Here is a 19,111-nt window from a genome sequence, read left to right as displayed (position 1 = left end):
ATGTCCACACACGCCCAAGGTCCCCTTTCTACATCCATTGTCAACACTCACATTCCCTTTGAGGAGACCACAGTGTTTATTTCATGCCAAAAATGAACAATGTTTCCCTAATTAAAGATAACCCCACAAAAGAGGCCAACAGGCTATAGGACCCTATTGTATTACTTCGGACCCAGGACCACGCCTTGGGAACAGCTGTGGCCACTCAGCCCAAGACCAGGTCTAAGGGACAGAGGCTGAGTCTGCCCTTCGGATGGAGACCTGGACACTGAGCAGATTCAGTCTGGGCTTCCTGCTGGTCTGAGTTCAAGAGGGTCACTGTCAGAAGAAAGCTTTTGTTTGGCATCAAGAGCTTCAGATTGAAGAGTCAAACAGCAGAAAGATGCCGGCAGCTTGGCACCCATGATTGGGGTGGCCCACAGCGTGAGCAGAACACGACTTGGGCAGCCTCACACTCTTCCTCAGGCCACCGGTCCTGGTTCAGCCAAAATTGTTTACTCAGAGGTGGGCAGTGACTCCTTGGAACCGTTTCTGTTCCCAGGAGGGGTGGGGGACCAGCCATGATCCTATCCGTCCCGTCCATCGAGCTGGAACATGGAGGAGAAAGGGAATCAGTCCTGTAGATCTCAGGGCCTGGGTTCCAACTATTTAATCAAATAAAAGCTTTTCTGCCTCTGCCAATGCTGCCATTGAGCCCAAGTAACACGATGCCAGCAGGGCTGGGCGGCAAAACACAGGGCTTCATTTAAGTAACCAGGTGAGATGTGCTGAAGCTCACAAGCTCAAAAATAGGCATTATTTGTGGAATTAACCCCAAGGTGGACTGCAGTTCATCCCTCGGTATTTCCTATTGGATAGCAACTCTTCGTATGCGTAAACCAAAACCAGAACCCACTTTACATAAAATTATAAAGATTTTAATTACATCTTCACATAAGATTATAAAATCGCACAGACCAAAGTCTGTAGGACTTCTTCCAAAAGTCCTTGGGGGCCACTTGGCTTAGTCTTGTACGGAAATAGGACGTCAGAGCCAGGAAGCTGCTAGGTGGATCTGACCAAAGCACCCGCTGCCTGTCTTCCTGATGTGCAAAGTATAGGCTCCGGAGCTACCTGCATTCTCTACTTCCCTAAAATGATCCAGCAATATGACTTTGACATTTATAATAAGATAAGGGGTGATACCAGCCTACATCTTAGCCATTAGAGCCAAACTCTGGAATGGAGAGATAGAAAAAATAGCAGCCACAATGTCTAAAATGTGTGGAAGTCTCCTGGCCTTAATAAGCCTTATATTCTTTCTTTGGTTCAACTTGGTAAGAAAGCAGACTGCAGCCAGAGGCTGGGGGCTTCTGCCCGGAAGGGTGAGGGGAAGGCCTGACCCCGGACCCGAGACCCCTGCCCCCCTGGGCGGTGTCACATGAGGATCCTCAGTGATGACTGGACTTCGAAAGCTTAATGCTGCCTCCTTTAGAAAATCAGCACTCACGCCAGGGCCACGCATGCTAACCGATTCTCCTGGGAAACTTCACTTGGAACAGGTTTGGAACCTCAGGAGCACCGAGCATCTTTGGCTTTGCACCCACAGCGGATCGATACGGGCCAGCAGCTCTCGTGATCATCACAGGAGTGCCTTCCCAGGGTGGGCTTCACCCCACACCAGCACACACAAGTTCAGCTCCTCAAAGCTCATCTCCGAGCCACACTCAGCCTGGAGCTAGCTGCTGGCGGTGCTTTACTTAGAGGACCCAGCCGGTCTGCCCGCACCCAACCGCAGCTCCGTCGCTGGGGAACAGGCAGCCAGCGTCGCTCTCGTAAGCACACGGACAGCCTCGGACAGTGGCCGGGACTGGGTTAACACCGATGTGCGCTATTCCTGTCACTGTCTTAGCCAGCTAGGGCTCCACATCAGGGGCACCTGGACCCCAGAGCAGCGAGGACCCTGCTTGCAGTCTGTACCTTTTCGGTTTCCTGCTGGATGAGGTCCTGCAGCTCTTCTCTCCAGCCCAGAAGCTCCACCAGCCTTTCCACGCTGTGAACCACATCCCCCAGCTGGACCACATCCCTGCTGCGAGGACACCAGGCAAAGGGCCCCACCACGTCCCGGTTGATGAGCAGTCGGGGCACTGAGCTCCGCACAGCCTCAGACAAGCTGGCGAAAGGTTCTACCTGAAAAATTGCCCACACGTGAGGAGGCCAGCACCCACCCTGTCCTCCAAGCCCCGCAGGACACGTTATGCACAGCCTGAGGCTTTGAAAGAGCAGCTCAGACCGATGGTAAGGCCTTGGATACAGGGCACATACACCACCATTTCCTTCTAGTCACGCAGCCTGCCCGGGCTCTAGGCCTGGGTCCCTCTATGTCTCTGTCCATGTCCTTCTGCTTCCCACACTCCTGGCCTCTGCGGGTCTCCCTGCCCAGGCGCATCTGGGGTCCAGCAACTGCGCCCTCTTTTATCTGTCCTGTCCCACCACACACGTCTCCTCCCAGCAGCATCTCGTCTGTCTGCCCTCACTCCTTGGGAGCAAGGACCTGGGCTCACAGGGGGCTCCTGGGGCACCCACAGGGGTGGATGCCCCACCTCTGCACACTCTCCACTATTCAGACTTCTAGGGAGTCCCAACTCGGTGCCTTTGGGCTGCTTCATCCAGCTCCCACGTGAAATTTCCATTCAGAAGCAATAATATAAGAAAGAGATAATTGAGACTGGCTTATTATCTGGGAGGAAAATGCTCAATTCCTGCCTTCGCTGAAAAAATTTCGGGTGAGTGAAAGAAATGTTACGTGATTTACATGTAAACAAAACAATTCTTAAAGAAAACTTAGGTTTTATAAGTAAAGGTAGGAAAGGACTCTTAAGGCCTGATAAGTCAAGTCAGATGAGACAAAGGAAAGTCATGATAGGTCTGACTACATAATACTATCACATTATTATCTACATAAAAATACGACGTAGAAAATAATTTTTAAACCTCATCACCATAAACTGCAAGCATTTTACAACATGTGACAAATATTGCTAATTGCTAAACTAATTTTAAACATTTTATATCATTTATGGATTTATATTGCTAATTTAATGACTAAGAAAAAAAAGAATGAAAATGAGCAAGAGATACAAATATTCAATCCAAAGAGAATACAGTGGTTAATAAAACATGAAAAGATGAACTTCAATATTACAGAAATGTGAGATCTCCCTCTCTTCCTCTCTCTCTCTCACACACACACACAATTTCTAGCCAAATCAGATGGATAAACTTAAACACAGGTAATGTTTGCTGTTGGGGAGGATGAGGAAAATGGCCACTCATATACAACTGGTGACAGTTTACGTAGTGTATTTTTCTGGAAGGCAACTTCTCAGTATTTACTGAGGTACTCACATGAATGTGTGAACATGTGTACACTTGGTTATTCACTACATCATTATTTTTAATATAAAATCTATATACTTTATTTTTGTTGCCCATCAATAGAAATTTGCTTATTCATCCATCATCCCTTATCTTAAAACTCTGGGGGCTGGGTGTGTTCCAGAATTCAGAATATTTCAGATTTTAGAAAACATCATTTGGTTTATATACAATTATTATGTCACAACTCAGTGGGATCTGGAGGGGCAATTAATAATCAAGTTTATTGCTGAGTATTTCTTCCACACAGCATATGAGATGAAGTTGGAGCAATACTGCAGATTACTCGGTGCTAGAGACAAGCACTCTGATTGGGGGGTCCCAGCAGGGACACTGGGCGCTAACAAGGTAGTTGGTCTCTATGCATGGTGCTGCCCCACCTCTGGTTAAAGGTCACCACAAGGTGCAGCAGAGAAGCTGTGAGGACACCGCATAACACTCGCAGTGCTGGAGGGGGTGGAGGGATTCCTTCCTTTGCCCTCGATCTATGTGATGTATGAACACTGCCCTCTGTGGCGTTACCTGGCCACCCGCCATCGCCACCCGGACCACCACCTGCAGGGTCTCCAGCAGCTCTCCCCGCCACAACACCTGCGGGGTCAGGAGGTCAGACCCTGTCACTGTTGCCCTCTGTTCGCTCACTCCATGTGGCTGTGGCCACTGCGCAGTGCCTGCTGCCAGACACCCTCAGCTGACACGTGCATCCCCTTCTGCCCTCAGCTCCGGGGTCCCCTTCCGACAGTCATGGAAACCAAGCTGATGTCCCAATCAGTTCCTAACCCTTCCCAGCCTTCCTGTCCCACTTGTTATTTCACCCATAACATGTGTCAGCACCTAACACTGTGTCACTTGCTTGCAACATCGTATTGTCTGTCCAAGGCCCTACAACAGGGCTCGGCACACAGCGGGCGCATTTGCTGGATGAATGCACCTAACTCTAGGCCTCTGTGGCCAACCACACAGGCCACAGAGTACAGGCCTTTCTGGCGCTTCTGCTCCTCGGCACCAGCACCCAACCAGGCAGAGCTCATCACAGGGTCGTGTTTGTTGCTCTTGTCACATCCTGAGCTTCAGATCTAGAGGTAGACCAGCTTCTAGAATGTGTCCACAGGTGTGTCCTAGGTACCTCAAACACAATTGTACAGAACTGAGCTCGGAACCCTCCCTCCAAATACCTTGTTACCAAAAAAAGGCCTGAGTGCCCACAGACACAACCAGACCACTCCATCTCCTGTCCCCAAGTCCAGCCGTTCTTCTCTTTGCCCTCTCTCATGGTCAGATGATCTGACCGGGCCCACAGCCTCACCTTCATGAGAACCCACCTCCCAGGCATCTCCTTCAATCCCCACTCCCCAGCAGGTTCTGGGACCTTGAGCTAAGCCCCTGGCTCAACCACTTCAAGTCTACCGCTTCTAGCACAAAACCAGCCTCTGTGATGTGGCCTGGTAAGTCTGTCCTGCCCTACTCTCCAGGTCCCTCCTTCCTCCCTTCCCTTACACACCGTGCCCCACCCATGCTGATGGTGCCTCCAAAGCTGAGCACCCTCCCTCTTCCCCATTCTGCCCAGACTGCCAATCCCTTGGCCAGGAATACCTCTGCTTCCCGACCAGTTGAACCTACTCATCTTCCGAAGCTAGGACGCCAGATGTGAAGGCTCCAAGAGCAGCTGGTGCCACCCCCAGCAGCCTCACCTCCTCGGCCCTGTCCTTATAGCCTCCCCTGCCCCTGCACACTCAGTCCACCACTGGACCTGCTGACAAACCTCCAGGGAGGTCCCGAGGATGAGCAGCAGATCTGCCATTGGGAAATCAAGTACATGCAGCAGGAACCTCTGAGGCAGTGTCTCCCCAAAGAACACGATGTCAGGCTTCAAAACGCCAGTGCACACTGGGCAGCGGGGGATCTTGTCCATGCTCACGTCGGCCTGTGCAACACACATAGACAACAGGCCAAGGACAATGTCACGACATACTCAGGCTGCCAGACGGGAGGGGGTGGGGTGGGGAGTGCACTTGCTGTGAGGAGCACCAGGCGACGTATGGAGGTGAGTCACTAGATCGTACACCTGAAACTAATGTAACACTGTACGTTACCTAATTTAAATAAAACTTTTTAAAAAGACTGCTTTTACTAAGAAATTTTCAAACATTCATAACAGCTGAATAATGAACCCAGATTTGGCATTTATTGACATTTTGCCAATTTTGTTTCAATGGCTCCCTGAAACTGGGGACACACTGGAGTATTTGAAGGTGCATCCTGAAGAGCCCATGATATCTAGCACATGTAACGCCAGGCTGTGCCCTTCAGGGGCTTATCAGAGACATTCAGATGCTAAGGAAATAGTATGTGACACAGTCCTCAGGAGGTACTCTGCAGGCATTTGGCCTACACTAAACATGGTTCAATGAGAAAGCTGGTATAAAGTTTGTACCTGATTGAAGTGATCATGACATCACCCTAGACCTGGAAGGCATTCAAGCAGGAGCTGTAAGCAGTGTTGCCACAGACCACTAGCTTGCAGGCCAAGGTGAGGTAGACGCAAATCACTGCTCTGCCCTAAGATGCCTGTGTTCATGTGCTGGGCTGGGTGTCAAAGGAAGGAGCCTAAGAACGAGGACAACAGCTTCCTAAGACAAACCTTCCTGGCCCTGTCTTAGCAAGCTGAGCCCAGCCAGAACCAGCAGACACAACAGACCAAGGAGACACTACTCAGAGACTTCAGATACTATTAGAGACACATTAAGGCCATTTTGTGTTTAACTTTTTTTTTAAAAAAAGGGTTTGAAGTATCTGTTGGGGATAGAAAACTATAAAAAATAATGTAGTGGATTTGAAAAAGAACCAAAGAGAACTTCTAGTAATAAAAGTAACAAAAATTAGGAAGGCATTATTGTGATGAGCACTGGGTGTTGTATATAGGTGATAAATCACAAAGTTGTACTCCTGAAACTGATACTGTGATATATGTTAACTAACTAAATTTAAATAAAAATTAGGAAGAAAAAAACGGGGCAAGTAATTCAGATCTGGAAATGAGCCCACAGCTGGTTGAGGTTTCACATCTCATTAAACCTTTTCCAAACAAAAAACAGTAACAAAAATTAGCACTTAGTGGAAGAACCTTATTTTATACAACAGAATAGAAGGTTGGTAAACTGGAAAATAGATCAAAAGACATTATTCAGAACACAGCACAGAGAAGCAAGATGGAACACACAGAAGAGCCATGGGTGGGAGCGTGAGGTCTCATGGGAGTTTAAGTAGAGCTCCACAAGGGAGGTGAGGGAGTGGGAGATGCAATCGACATCTGAGAGGCAACAGCCAGGGATTTTTCCACTAATGATGAAAACCACAGATTCAGAAAGCCCTATAAATTTTAAGCAGAATAAGTAAACAAAAGGAAATCCATATGGAGAGTTACCCCAGTAACAGTGTAAAACTCTAAAACTCCAAAGACAAAGAGAAAAGATTTAAAAATAAGCAGAGAACAGATACAAACTGATTCTAAAGTTTATATGGAAAGCAAAAGACCAGAATAGCCAACACAATATTGAGGCAAAGAACAAGACTGACACTATCTGACTTCAAGACTTATTATAAAAAGCCACAGGAATCAGGACTGTGGCTCTATTGTAGGGAGCAGAAGAATAGATCAGGGGAACAGAACAGAGAGGCTGGAAGTACCCTCACACAAACACAGTCAACTCTTCTTTGACAAAGGACCAAATCTCATCTCTTCAACAAATGGTGCTGGACATTATGAAAATTAATAAAGGGAAACCCTGCTAATGTGGATTCAGGAGGTCGGAAGGAGCCCTACTGCTCAAACATCAATCACACGAAGAAGTGTGAACTACAGACCCAACAGAAGAACCCTCAACAGGAAGAACCATCAACGGCAGGTCCCAACAGGGGAAGATGTGCACCCCCCCTCTACAACAAATTGGCTACCCCAGCGATCAGCTGGTGAGACACCATCATTCCCCAGACCTGTCTCTCAAGCCCCTCCCTACTCCTTCCTCTCCATCAAATGTCCCTCTCCTTTGTTGTTTGGACGTGCCTACGGTTTTGTCATAGCTTGCTTGTCCCAAATTACAATTTTCCACTCTCCTGAATAAACCCATTTTGTTGGTAAAATAGTAGGCAGTGTTATTTTTAAGGAAAACTTTACCTGGTGTCAGAAGTGGGACGCAGGCAGCTACCTCCAGCGGCTCTGAGGCTGGTGAGCACACACACAGGTGCCGGTCCCCACAGACCTGGTCAGGCTTGCTGCTCTCTTGCCGGCCCTGGGTTTGAGAATAAGTCGTCTCCTGGACATGAGCTTCACTCTCTGTTCTGAGCTCTCCAGCCTTTATTCAGGACCTGTTTTAAGGCTTTGTCCTTCCTGAGAGTACTTGTTTGGCCTTTGGTCTGACTCCTTTCTAAAGCTAGGCTGTTCCTACTGGAACTGTGCCGTTTAGACATTGTTCTCTTCCCTCTAGAGAAAAGCCTCTGGGAAGTGGGATGCCAGCGATCAAAATGCTGTGAGGACGGCCTTGCCCCCACACTTCTGGGACCTCAGCCAGTTCTAGGTTTCAGAATGGTGGCCCCTCCTCGTGTGCATTCTTAACTAAATGGACTGACTCAACCAAAAGGCATTCACAACCTCAATAGCCATCGTGGGGAACCTCCCATCTCCCCAAATTGACTTTTCTCACAATGGAATTGGACAGCCATGGCTGGAAACTTGTCAACACTGAATTGGATGCTTATTTTAATTGGTACCTCAAGGCTTCCAAACATTTTTAGGATTCAAAGTTTGTTTTGCCTCAGTTAATTTAGAAATAGTATTTTGCAAAGAGGCAAACAACTGTAAGAAGTCAACGGGGCTTCTGAGGCCTCTTCCCCTTCCCATCCTCTTTGTCTCCAGACAGGTGGGGCCACCTTATACTCGGGCCCTGCCTCTGGAGCCTTTTCCCTCTTCCTTTGGCACTGGCCCTCCCCTCCCCTATACCCATTCCTCCTTCTAATCCTTTCACTGAGCTTCCCTTTATCTCCAAACCTCTCCCCACCCCTCCTCTCCTGACCCTATTAACACCTACCCCTCTAAAGTAAACTCTGCTGGAGGTCCAAATGAATGCCAAATGGCTTATGCTGCCCGGACTAAGGCTGAATTTGGAGCTGTACTGAAACAATTTCCCAAAGTGACTGAGGACCCTATACGTTTGCTGAAGATTTAACACAGTTATTCAAACTTACTGATCTGATTTCTCAGATTTGTATCAATTGGTCCACATGCTTGCTGCTGAGGGTCAGACCAAACGCTGGATGAAACCAGCTCAATGGGAGCACCCTGAAAGGGATTGAGAGAAACAGATGCCTAAGTTTTGGCAAAGTGCTAGAACTCGCTAGAAATCTCCACCAAAGGATTACAGTACCTCTTCCTAAGCCTGCTGACTGGACAGGATTCAAGCCTGCACAGAAAAGCCTGATGAAAATGTTCATGACTATACAACTGACACCACACTGTCTTCAAAGAAACTGTACACTCCAGGTTTATTTAATTTGGCAAACCACCTCTCTGGCATCCTAGATGAGTCACCTAAAAGAAAGACCACTATCATTCTCAATTTTCACTCCAGTAAATGGAGGCCTCTAAACAACCAGCTCCCCCACCCCAGCTTCCCCACAGCTCCCCCCCACCCCACTTGTTTCTGCTGCTTTTTAAAAAAGATTTAATTTATTTATTCATGAGAGACAGAGGGAGAGAGAGAGAGAGAGAGGCAGAGACACAGGCAGAAGGAGAAGCAGGCTCCATGCAGGGAGCCCAATGTGGGACTCGATCCCCAGTCTCCAGGATCAGGCCCTGGGCCGAAGGCAGGCGCTAAACCGCTGAGCCACCCAGGGATCCCCTCTGCTGCTATTACACAGAGCAAGAGTTGCAGCAAATGACTTTTCAGAGATAACACCAAAGGCACAATTCATGGAAGAAAAATATATTAGACCTCATTAAAGTGAAAAACCCTGCTCTGTGAAAGACACTGTCAAGAAAATGAGAAGACAATATTTTCAAAGAAGAAGAAAATATTTACAAAAGACATCTGATAAAGGATTGTTATCCATAATATACAAAAAATTCTTAAAACTCAATGATAAGAAAATGAGCAACCTAATTTAAAAATGGAAAAAATAAATAAATAAATAAATAAAAAATAAAAAATAAAAATGGGCCAAAGACCTGAGTAGACAGCTCACCAAAGAAGATGCATAGGTAGCAAATGAGCATTTGAAAAGATACTCCACATCATATGTCACCATGGAATTGCACATTAAAACAACACAATACCATTACACACCTATCAGAACAGCCAAATTCTAGAACATGGACAAAACCAAATGCTGCGTGCTCTTACTCACTGCTGGTGGAAATAGAAAGTGGTACAGCCACATTGAAAGGCACTAAACATGCACCGACCATACAATCCAGCACTCATGTTCCTTGGTATTTACCAAAGATGCTGAAAAGTCATGTCCATGCAAAAATATCGCATGTGGATGTTTATAGCAGCTTTGTTCATAATTGCCAAAACACAGAAGTGGCCAAGATGTCCTTTAGTAGATGAATGGATAACTAAGGCCCAGCCACACAAGGGAATATTATTCAACACTAAAAAGATGTGAGCTATGAAGGCATAAAAAGACGTGGAAGAAACTTAAAGGCATCTAACTGATGGAAGTCAGTCTGAAAAGGCTGCATATGTATGAGTCCAACTCTGAAATTCTGGAAAAGACAAAACCATGGAGACAGTAAAAGGATCAGTGGTTCCCCAGGGTTGTGTACCAGGGGTTAACTGATTAGTGGGTACAGTTTTCCTTTGGGGTGATGAAAATGTTCTGGAATCAGACTGAGGTAGTAGTTGCACAACACTGGGAAATATATTAAATGCTAATGAATTGTACACTTCAAAATGTTTAATTTTATGGTTATGTGATTTTCAACTCATTAAAAAATAAAACAAAAAAAAAACAAAAAAAATAAAATAAAATAAAACATATGCCTCATCAATATTTCAGAGTTTCATCTTTATTTAAGATTTTCCAGTCTATCCTATTCTGATTGTAGAAACCCATCCTACAGAAACATCCCCAGAAGTACACAAGGGTATGAGCACAGGTATAATTGATGCATTAAACCTAATAGTAAAAATAACAAACATCAAAAAATACCCCACAGTAGGTGAATGCCTACATGTTAACACTCCGGTTACTAAAAATAGTAAGCAAAGCTGTAGTTATTGACACAGACATCCATGAAGTTTTGTTCTATAACAAAGCAGGTTGTAGAACATTAACCCTAATAATCCTATTACTGGGGAGCCTGGGTGGCTCAGTTGCTTAAGTGCCGCCAACTCTTGGTTTCAGCTCAGGTCATGATCTCAGGGTCGTGAGATCAGGCCCCACATCGGATTCTGTGTTCAGTGGGAAGTTGGCTTGAGATTCTCTCTCCCTCTCCCTCTGCCCCTCTTGCTCATGTTCTCACAAATAAATTTTTAAAAATTTCAATAATCCTATTAATTAAAAAAATTGTCACTGTGTAGTGTAAGGATACAGACACAGCCATGTACGTTTAGGTATGCCTTTTTTTTTTTTTAAGGTTTAGAACATTATACACTAAACTGTTAAGAGTGGGCTATAGAAACTCCCTATAGGTTGAAGGGAGATATGTTTTTCCCTACATATTTCTTAATTTTTTACAAGTGTGTATTACTTTTCCAATTTGAAAATAAAGAAAAGCACTCCACAGCTTTACAGTTCTGGTGTCTTCCAATACAGTGCTCATAAAATGTCACTATTCCAGATCACTCCCACTGCAAAGTGCAGAAGGGAGAGAACCATCAGCGTGACAACTCACCCAAATGTCCTTCCCTGAGGAGGGTCTTCGGCAGACAGTGCATGTGGCGGAGGCGAAGGATCCATGAGCTTCAACCAGCTTTGAGGCAGGGATCCCAGCTACTGAAATTCAAACCAAAGCTAAGTGCTGCTGGCCCCAGGGTGGGCGCACAAGCCCCAGCGCGTAAACTCTGAACTTGGCAGACCCCAGAGGGAGTCACAGCCTTCAGTGCAAGCCTGGCTGTCCGTGCCTCCCCCACCTACAGATGATGTCCCACTGACCAGAATGAGCATCAGGGATGAGGGCTTCCAGACGGAGCCAAATTACGGTAAAACAAAGCCTGTCAACAAGTTTGCTATAAACTCAGATAAAATTACATTTGATACCTAGGGAAAAATTACCTATTCCATAGAGACCAAGCAAAAGTGAAAAAACTATACAGGGGCACCTGCGTGGCCCAGTCAGTTGAGCATCTGACTCTTGATTTTGGCTCAGGTCATGATCTCAGGGCCGTGGCGTTGAGCCCCAGGCAGGCTTCACACTCCGTGCTCCACGGGGAGTCAGCTTGGGGTTCTCCCTCTCCCTCTCCCTCTGCTCCTCCCCCGATGGGTACATGCACGCGTGCTCTCATACTCTCCCTCAAGAAAACTATATAAAGACAGTAGCTTCCAAAAAACTGCAGAAAAACAGAGGTAACTTATGACAGTTCCCTGTTCCCACTGCCAGCCACTGAGCTGTGGGTGGGCAAGCAGCCCCAGCCACAAGTGGCTTCCACTGTTCCCGTTATTGTCAAAACCTCCATATGCTAAAGCCACAGCCAGATGCTCCCACCTTCCCACAAGGCCTGTCCTACTCCATCTCCAGAAAAGATCATCCCCGTGGGGTATCCACTGCTGCCTATGTAATTCCAAGCTGCAGAACCCTTCTAGCAAGGAATCATTTTCCTGGAGTCCAGGAATGACTCCTTTTTTCAAATCACAAGATGCTAAGTCAGCTCTAACAGCACCCATCAGCAGCGTCGATGCCCATAAGAGAAAGGCTTGGTGAGTGCCTAAGATGCAGCGTCTGTGAACTACTGGTTGTGGCTGTTATCGACACAGTCAGAAACCATTACACATCCTGTTTGATAATACTAAGGCATTAATAGTGGTCTCTCTGTGGACAATGGCATCCTAATTATATTTTAAAAGTCTTGGGGCAGCCCGGGTGGCTGAGCGGTTTAGCGCCACCTTCATCCCAGGGTGGGATCCTGGAGACCCAGGATCGAGTCCCATGTCGGGCTCCCTGCATGAAGCCTGCTTCTTCCTCTGCCACTCTCTGTATATGTGTGTCTCTCATGAATAAATAAATTTTAAAAAATCTTTAAAAATAAATATATAAAAGTCTTTATCTTCTAGAGATAACCAGTGAAGTACTTATAGACTATTTATAGATTAAGTTTATGATGTCAGGGATTTGCTTCAAGATAACCAGGGGTGAGAGAAAAGGTGGGGGTAGGAAGACACAGATAAAGCAAGGACTGGCTATGATGAAGGCATGGGGGTTCATTACATTCCTCTCTTTATTTTTATGTGCTCAAAAAATGTAATAAATTTCTTTAAACAAAATCACCCTACCAGCTTCTAGCAAAACTAGAAGCTCCTGATGTCAATTTTAGTTCTGTCCAAAACTCACAGCCCAGCAACTATGCCAGAACATCAGGTCCACCAATGAGATCCCAACAGTGACTCTTAGACACATGGTGCACTTTTTGTCAGGGACAATGGCATCACTAGTTGGCTTGAAATCAACCAGAGGACAGGCACCCAAGCCTTCTGTGCAGAGAGGAGGTGGCGACAGGCGGAGAGCTCACCTCTCTCGAGCCCATCAATATTCTGCGTGTAGAGCCGCAGAAGCAGCCCCTTGTCGTGGAGCAGTCGGAGGAAGTAGTGTATGATGTTGGGCCTGTAGTTCTTAAGGTACAGCTCCTTGGCCAAAGTGAAAAAGGGCTTGGGGTTGTGAGAGAAGAAAGCCAGCTCAAAAACAGCCTCGGGGTATGGGAGGTCATACTGCTGCAGGTTGCTATAGAGGCCGCTCCCGGGAGACCTGCGAAGAGGAGCAAGAGGCTCTGAGCCCTGAGGAAGAGGCAGGGCCATGAGGCAGACCGGGGTGCCAAGGGAGGAGCTGCTGGGCACCTGAAGTCCGGAATGCCGCTGGGCGTGCTGATGCCAGCCCCCACCATGACCAGCACCCTCTGGCAGGCTCTGGCTCGAATCAGTTCTGCTATATCCTGCAGAAAAAGCTTCTTCTTATGGTCACCTCCGCTTCCAAAGATGCTTGAGGTTCTAGTGGAAAAAGATATGGGTCTTCTTCCGCCTGTAATGCTGACAGAAAAAGAGAGTGGCCAGGTGACCAGGGACTGTCAAACTCATGCTAGCCCTCCTACCACCCCCAGCAATGAGAATGATCAGACACCTCCCTCCTGTACCCCAAAATGACCACTTTTCTCATCATGGGTGACTACTGGGCTACAAGAGAAAGAAGTGTCAACTCAGAAATCAAAACTTATTTGGGAGCAAAAAATTCAGATTACTTGGAACTGTGCAAACAAGGGATGTATCATCTCTTAATTCCTGCTATCCAGTGCCAGCACTAAGAGAACAAGGGTCCACACCAAAGGTGTAGGGGCTTAGTGGGGGCTCTGGGTGTGCTCTCTGTAGAGACATATACTGCAGCGTACCCGGGATGTGACAAATACACAGTGACATTTAAAGAAAGCCAATGTCTCAGACTTTACACCAAATATCATCAGGAGGAAAAATGGGTTCTAGAGACCATTCCAGAAAGAAACACTCATGCTCTCACTGCAGTGGGTAGACTCAGCTCAGGTTCTCTCTGCAAATCACTGGAAGGTTTCTCAAGTCACCCCCAGGAGCCAGGAGCCGAGACGCTCACAAGGCTATGGTAATAGGGACATTGGATGGTCTTCTGTAGGAAAAGAGAGCAAAACACAATGAACAAATCACAGGCTTCAGCAGGACCTCAGGACTTATAAAATATGACTCAATAACCAGGAAAGCAACAGGAAGAAACAAAAGTAGTATGAGGAACACAAAGCCTGTCTCGTCTCTGAAAATGTCCCACTGCAGTGAGTCTGCAGCCATGGGAGGTATGTGTCACTACAGCCTCACCTCATACAGGCCTGGAAGGGCCTCTGGGCTTACTGCTCTGCTCTTAGGGCCCCTGCCTGGCATCTGACCAAGCTGCACGACTTCTTCATCTCCTGGTATCACGCTGGCAACTCACCCAGAGTTCAGGACTGCCAGCTCCACTGCACAGGGCGCCTTTCTCACACCCCAAAGACTGGCGGCCCCCATGTCCATTCTTCCGGGAGAAGGCCGTTGATGACCCTCCCCCAGGACATCTCTGACTCCGGTATAGAGACTCCTCCACCCTGATGGGAAAAGAGATTCAACAAATGGAATTGACAACCCTCCTCAAATGAGTGACGAATCTAAAGTGAATACAGACATAAAGACAGGAAACTGACAGCACTTCTTTTACTCATTTGTGATGCAGGCAAGAAATAAGCACCCTAAAAGCGCATTGTCAGATACACATCAGAACAATTCAAGAGTATGAATCTTCTAGAAGTATGGCCCCAACTCACTCTCCTGTTTGCTCCTTGTCTGTTGTATTCCTTTGCTCCTTACGGAACTGGCACAGCAAGCTCTGTGCAGACCCACCCAGTGGACACACGGTCAGTGAGGCTTTCCCTGAAACTCTCTGCTCCCCACCCTAACACAGCATATCCCCCCCCAGTGACAATTACAACTCCATGCCCTCTTATATACCCCCTTTCCAACCAAGTAAAAGGGCCCCCTGGCTCTTGTCTATGTCCCAAACCCAGCTCCCTCTGCCCTGAAAAGACCTTTCTTCCCCTCAGTATGTCCAAATCTCCCACAGCCAAGGCCAGGACCAAATGCCACCTCCTTCGTGAAGCGGCTGCTGAACCCGTGAGCAATCACTTTGCCCTCATTTGATTCCCTGCTTCTTCGGGGAGGCTCACATCTCTCCCTTCCTGCGGTGGCCCTGCACGGCACCTCGCACACTCTACCCTGGGGTCAGGGACTTGCTGCTCACAGCCCACTTGCTTCTGGGTTGCTGCTTCGCCCACCACATAAAGCATCATCTTGGTTTTCAAAAGAATGGATTTCTGAAACATATGTACCAGAGAAAAGGGAGGAGAACAAAGGAAGGTGCGCGTGCAGAGCCAAAGGACAGTCAGAGCCCTAGCTTGCTGCTGGTCTCACCAGGTCACTCACACATCCTGAGCCTTGGCTGCTAGTGCCAAGAGCAAGAAACGATTCTCACAGTCTTGCTCGAGAAGACCTATAGCTGTAGATCTTTTCCTCAGAAAGTATAGGAAGTACACACAGCACGGAAAACAGTGCCTCCCCCTTCTCCTCCCCACTCCTGCAGAGATGCCCACAGACCTTGAAGAAGTTGTGCTGCATCAGAGATTTCCATAAAAGCACCTACCAAGCAGTTTTTCTGAGTTCAAGTTTCTAAGTCTCCAAAGGAGATTTTCTAGTGAAGACTGGCTGGATGGTCAAGAAGAGAAGGTGCTCTGGCCACAGCCACAGCTGTTAAACGCCCCATGTCACTCAGCATCTGGAACAACCCTTCCCCCACAGTCTTCACCCAAACATTTACTGAGCTCCTCCTACATGCAAGTTATTAGGAAAAACATAAAAGGAATTAAAGGGAAATTGTGATATTGTGATTTATAATAAAAACGTTTTTGATCTTCATCCCCAAACCCTGGGAATTTCTAAGAGCAAAGGGCACATCTCTTGTGACCGTGGCTGGTCTCTTGTCCTCAGTTCCGGAGATCCCCCAGAGCTGTGGAGGTAAGGTGGGCATCCCGTCTTACGTACCCAGCCCCTACCCACCACAGCTGGGTGTATGTTCATGAGGGGACTTTGGGAAGGTCCTAAGGATGGGGGCTGGGGGCCAGGGCCAACCAACTGTGATTGGAGGGTTGGAGCCTCCATCAAAACTCAAGGGGGTTAGGGGTCAGAGGGCTTCCAGGTCAGTGAACCGCCTGCCCAGGCCCCTGGGCCCCGAACTCCAGGAGGCAGAAGGGACCAGGGACCCCTGCAGACCTCACCCCATGTATCGCTCCACCTGGCCTCTCAGTCAATAAAACTGCAATCCACTCGGTCAGCTGGTCTCCCGAGGTCTGTGAGCTGCTCCAGCAAATGAACGAAACCAGAGATGACCCTGAGGACCCGGCTCCATAGCCGGTCAGTCGGAAGCACAGGAGACAAGCTGGTTGGTGTCTGAACTGGGGGCTGTCTTGTGGGAGTGCGTCCCTCACCCGCGGTGCTTTCTAGACCGGAACGGGGTTCACCTGCTGGGACACCGGTCAGCGCAATAAAGGGCCCTCGGATGAACAGAAGATCGCTTGGCATCCTTTAAACTCCTCACCGGTACTTGTAGTAACTGTAAGACGGCATCACGCAGATGCACCAGTCCTGAAGCATTAATCCGCTGCTGCGCACCTAAGGTACTTTAACGGCTGTGCGCCCACGCCATCCCCACGCCCGCGTTCGGTCCCCAGGCAACGAGAACCGGAAGAACGGGCGGCGCCTAACGCGCGGCGGACACCAGCAGGGGGCGCTCCCCCCCCCTTCCCGCAGACGGAGGAAGCCGGGCTTGGCGGCGCCAGCACGAGGAAGGCGGCATCCTCCAGCACAGGTGCCCCAGCCGGGGAGAGCCAGTCACAGCCCTGCGGGGAGAGCCCAGCCAATGAGAGCCCAGCACAGCCAGTGAGAGCCCAGCCAGTGAGAGCCCAGCCCAGCCAGTGAGAGCCCAGCACAGCCAGTGAGAGCACAGCCCAGCCAATGAGAGCCCAGCACAGCCAGTGAGAGCCCAGCACAGCCAGTGAGAGCACAGCCCAGCCAATGAGAGCCCAGCACAGCCAGTGAGAGCCCAGCCCAGCCAGTGAGAGCCCAGCACAGCCAGTGAGAGCACAGCCCAGCCAATGAGAGCCCAGCACAGCCAGTGAGAGCCCAGCCCAGCCAGTGAGAGCACAGCCCAGCCAATGAGAGCCCAGCACAGCCAGTGAGAGCCCAGCACAGCCAATGAGAGCCCAGCACAGCCAATGAGAGCCCAGCCAATGAGAGCCCAGCACAGCCAGTGACAGCCCTGCCCAGCCAGAGAGCACAGTTCCACCGATGAAAAGCCACTACACTTCCAGCTCCGTTTATTCCAAAGGATCTTTTTTTTTAAAATTATTCCCAAGCCCCACCCCCTTCTTCTCTAAAAGAGCATTTCGGTCCTCTGTTTCGGGAACTCGCCTACGGTTTTGCCATAGCTTTCTTCCTTGAATGACAGAGAACTGAATACTAAATACATCTATTTTGCTGGCAAAATAACAGGTTTATTTCTAAGGTCAACAGCAAGGATCCCAAAATGTACAATTACTGCATAGAAGGGTATGAACATATGCTAGTAGAAGTATTAATTGCACACTTATTGGGAGCAAAAATAAACCAAAAACGTATGTGCCCTGAGGCTCAGGAGTTCCACTACGTTTATTCAAAAAGTGGGTATAAACAATACACCCGAGCATTATTTGTAATAACTAATTTCAATAAAAGAAAGATTCAATACATCAGGAAACCTCAATTGAATGGAATTTTACAGATCACCCCCAACCTGGGACGGGGGTGGTGGGGCATTCTCAGTTTCCCGCAGAGACAGGCAGTGGGAGACTCCGAATGGTCAACGCCCAAGAAGTCCAGGCTCCATCTCGACCCTTCTCTGCGGGGACAGAAGCAACAGGTCCCTCTTCCCTAACTGTACGCTCCCCCCATAAGGTGAGGCAGAGTCTGGGGAGCTCTTCGTTGGGGTAGATCTGGTGGTTCGAATAAAAACAGTCGTGGGGAAAAAAAGAAGTCTGCAGATTAGTGTAAACGACTGAGGAAACATTTATGTTTTGAGATGAAAGCAAGCGCAAGACCTACTGTCTAGTAGAACCAGCAAGCTGCACTCCAGAATCCGAGTGTCAACAACGAACACACAAGTGCGGCCTGTGCACATGCAAAACGCCGTAGAAAGCAGCCAAGCGCTGCCACGGTGACCTCTGGAACACCCCGGGCGTGTGGCAGTACTTAGCTCCTGCAGGTTCTCGGGTCCCACCGACCGCGCGAGGACAGAGCCGAACCCCGCTGGCTCTGCAAGCCCGGCCCGCGCCCCCCTCGCGGCTGCCAGCCGCCGGGCCGGACCGAGGCCCACTCACCTGCCGGGCCCCAGAGCCCGAGGGCCGCGAGAGCAGGCCGAGCGCACCGCGTCATGGCCCCGCTCCGCCGCCGCCCGCCCGCAGCCTTGACCCTAGGGCGCAGGTCCGCCCCGCTCCGCGAGCCAGGCTGGGGCGGACGCCAGGCGAGGGCGGCTTCCTAGCCGGTCGGGCTCCCGCCTCTCGCCCCGGAGACCAGAGCAGGAGCCTGCGTGTCTCTGCCCCGCTCCCCGTCCGTTTCCGCCGGGCGGGGGAGGCGCACGCTCCGCGGACTCCCGCCCGGCATCACATCTTCGGCGGTCCTCGCGACGCTCCGCGGAAGCCAGTCCTACCGAGGCCCCCACGGAGGGAGAACGTCGGCTACCAAGCCGGGAGAGGGCCGGGCGGCCCGAGGCTCTCGAACCGCGGAACCGCTCGGCCGGCGCGCGGGAAACCCGGCCAACCGCACCCGGAATTCCCTGCGAGGCCGCGCGCGGTCACCCCGACAACCAGGGGGCGCCGCCGGACGCCGGGGCGCTCCCGGCCTGCCCCGCGCG

The 19,111-nt window shown here is 49.2% G+C and overlaps 1 protein-coding gene across 13 annotated transcripts; it reads right to left on the bottom strand.

Moving 5' to 3' along the window:
• Positions 1 to 57: 57 nt before the first annotated feature.
• Positions 58 to 19,091, bottom strand: SIRT3 (sirtuin 3). Of its 13 annotated transcripts, none has more exons than XM_072791297.1 (9): positions 16,443 to 18,536; positions 14,576 to 15,995; positions 14,135 to 14,257; positions 13,465 to 13,653; positions 13,143 to 13,375; positions 11,312 to 11,412; positions 5,180 to 5,341; positions 1,960 to 2,169; positions 58 to 587 (listed from the first exon to the last, which is right to left on the bottom strand). In XM_072791297.1, the coding sequence occupies exons 4-9, from the start codon at positions 13,509 to 13,511 to the stop codon at positions 567 to 569; spliced, it is 774 nt and encodes a 257-aa protein (XP_072647398.1). In that variant the 5' UTR covers positions 13,512 to 13,653; positions 14,135 to 14,257; positions 14,576 to 15,995; positions 16,443 to 18,536; the 3' UTR covers positions 58 to 566. The 13 variants fall into 13 exon arrangements, with proteins under 13 accessions (XP_072647398.1, XP_072647389.1, XP_072647390.1 ...); XM_072791288.1 differs by lacking the exon at positions 14,135 to 14,257 and having other exon boundaries at positions 14,576 to 14,723; positions 15,339 to 15,995; XM_072791289.1 differs by lacking the exon at positions 14,135 to 14,257 and having other exon boundaries at positions 14,576 to 14,723; positions 15,812 to 15,995.
• Positions 19,092 to 19,111: the final 20 nt, after the last annotated feature.

Source organism: Canis lupus, chromosome 21, assembly GCF_048164855.1.
Source record: "Canis lupus baileyi chromosome 21, mCanLup2.hap1, whole genome shotgun sequence".
In the NCBI taxonomy this organism is placed as follows: domain Eukaryota; kingdom Metazoa; phylum Chordata; class Mammalia; order Carnivora; family Canidae; genus Canis; species Canis lupus.
This window is presented reverse-complemented; position numbering and strand designations above follow the sequence as displayed.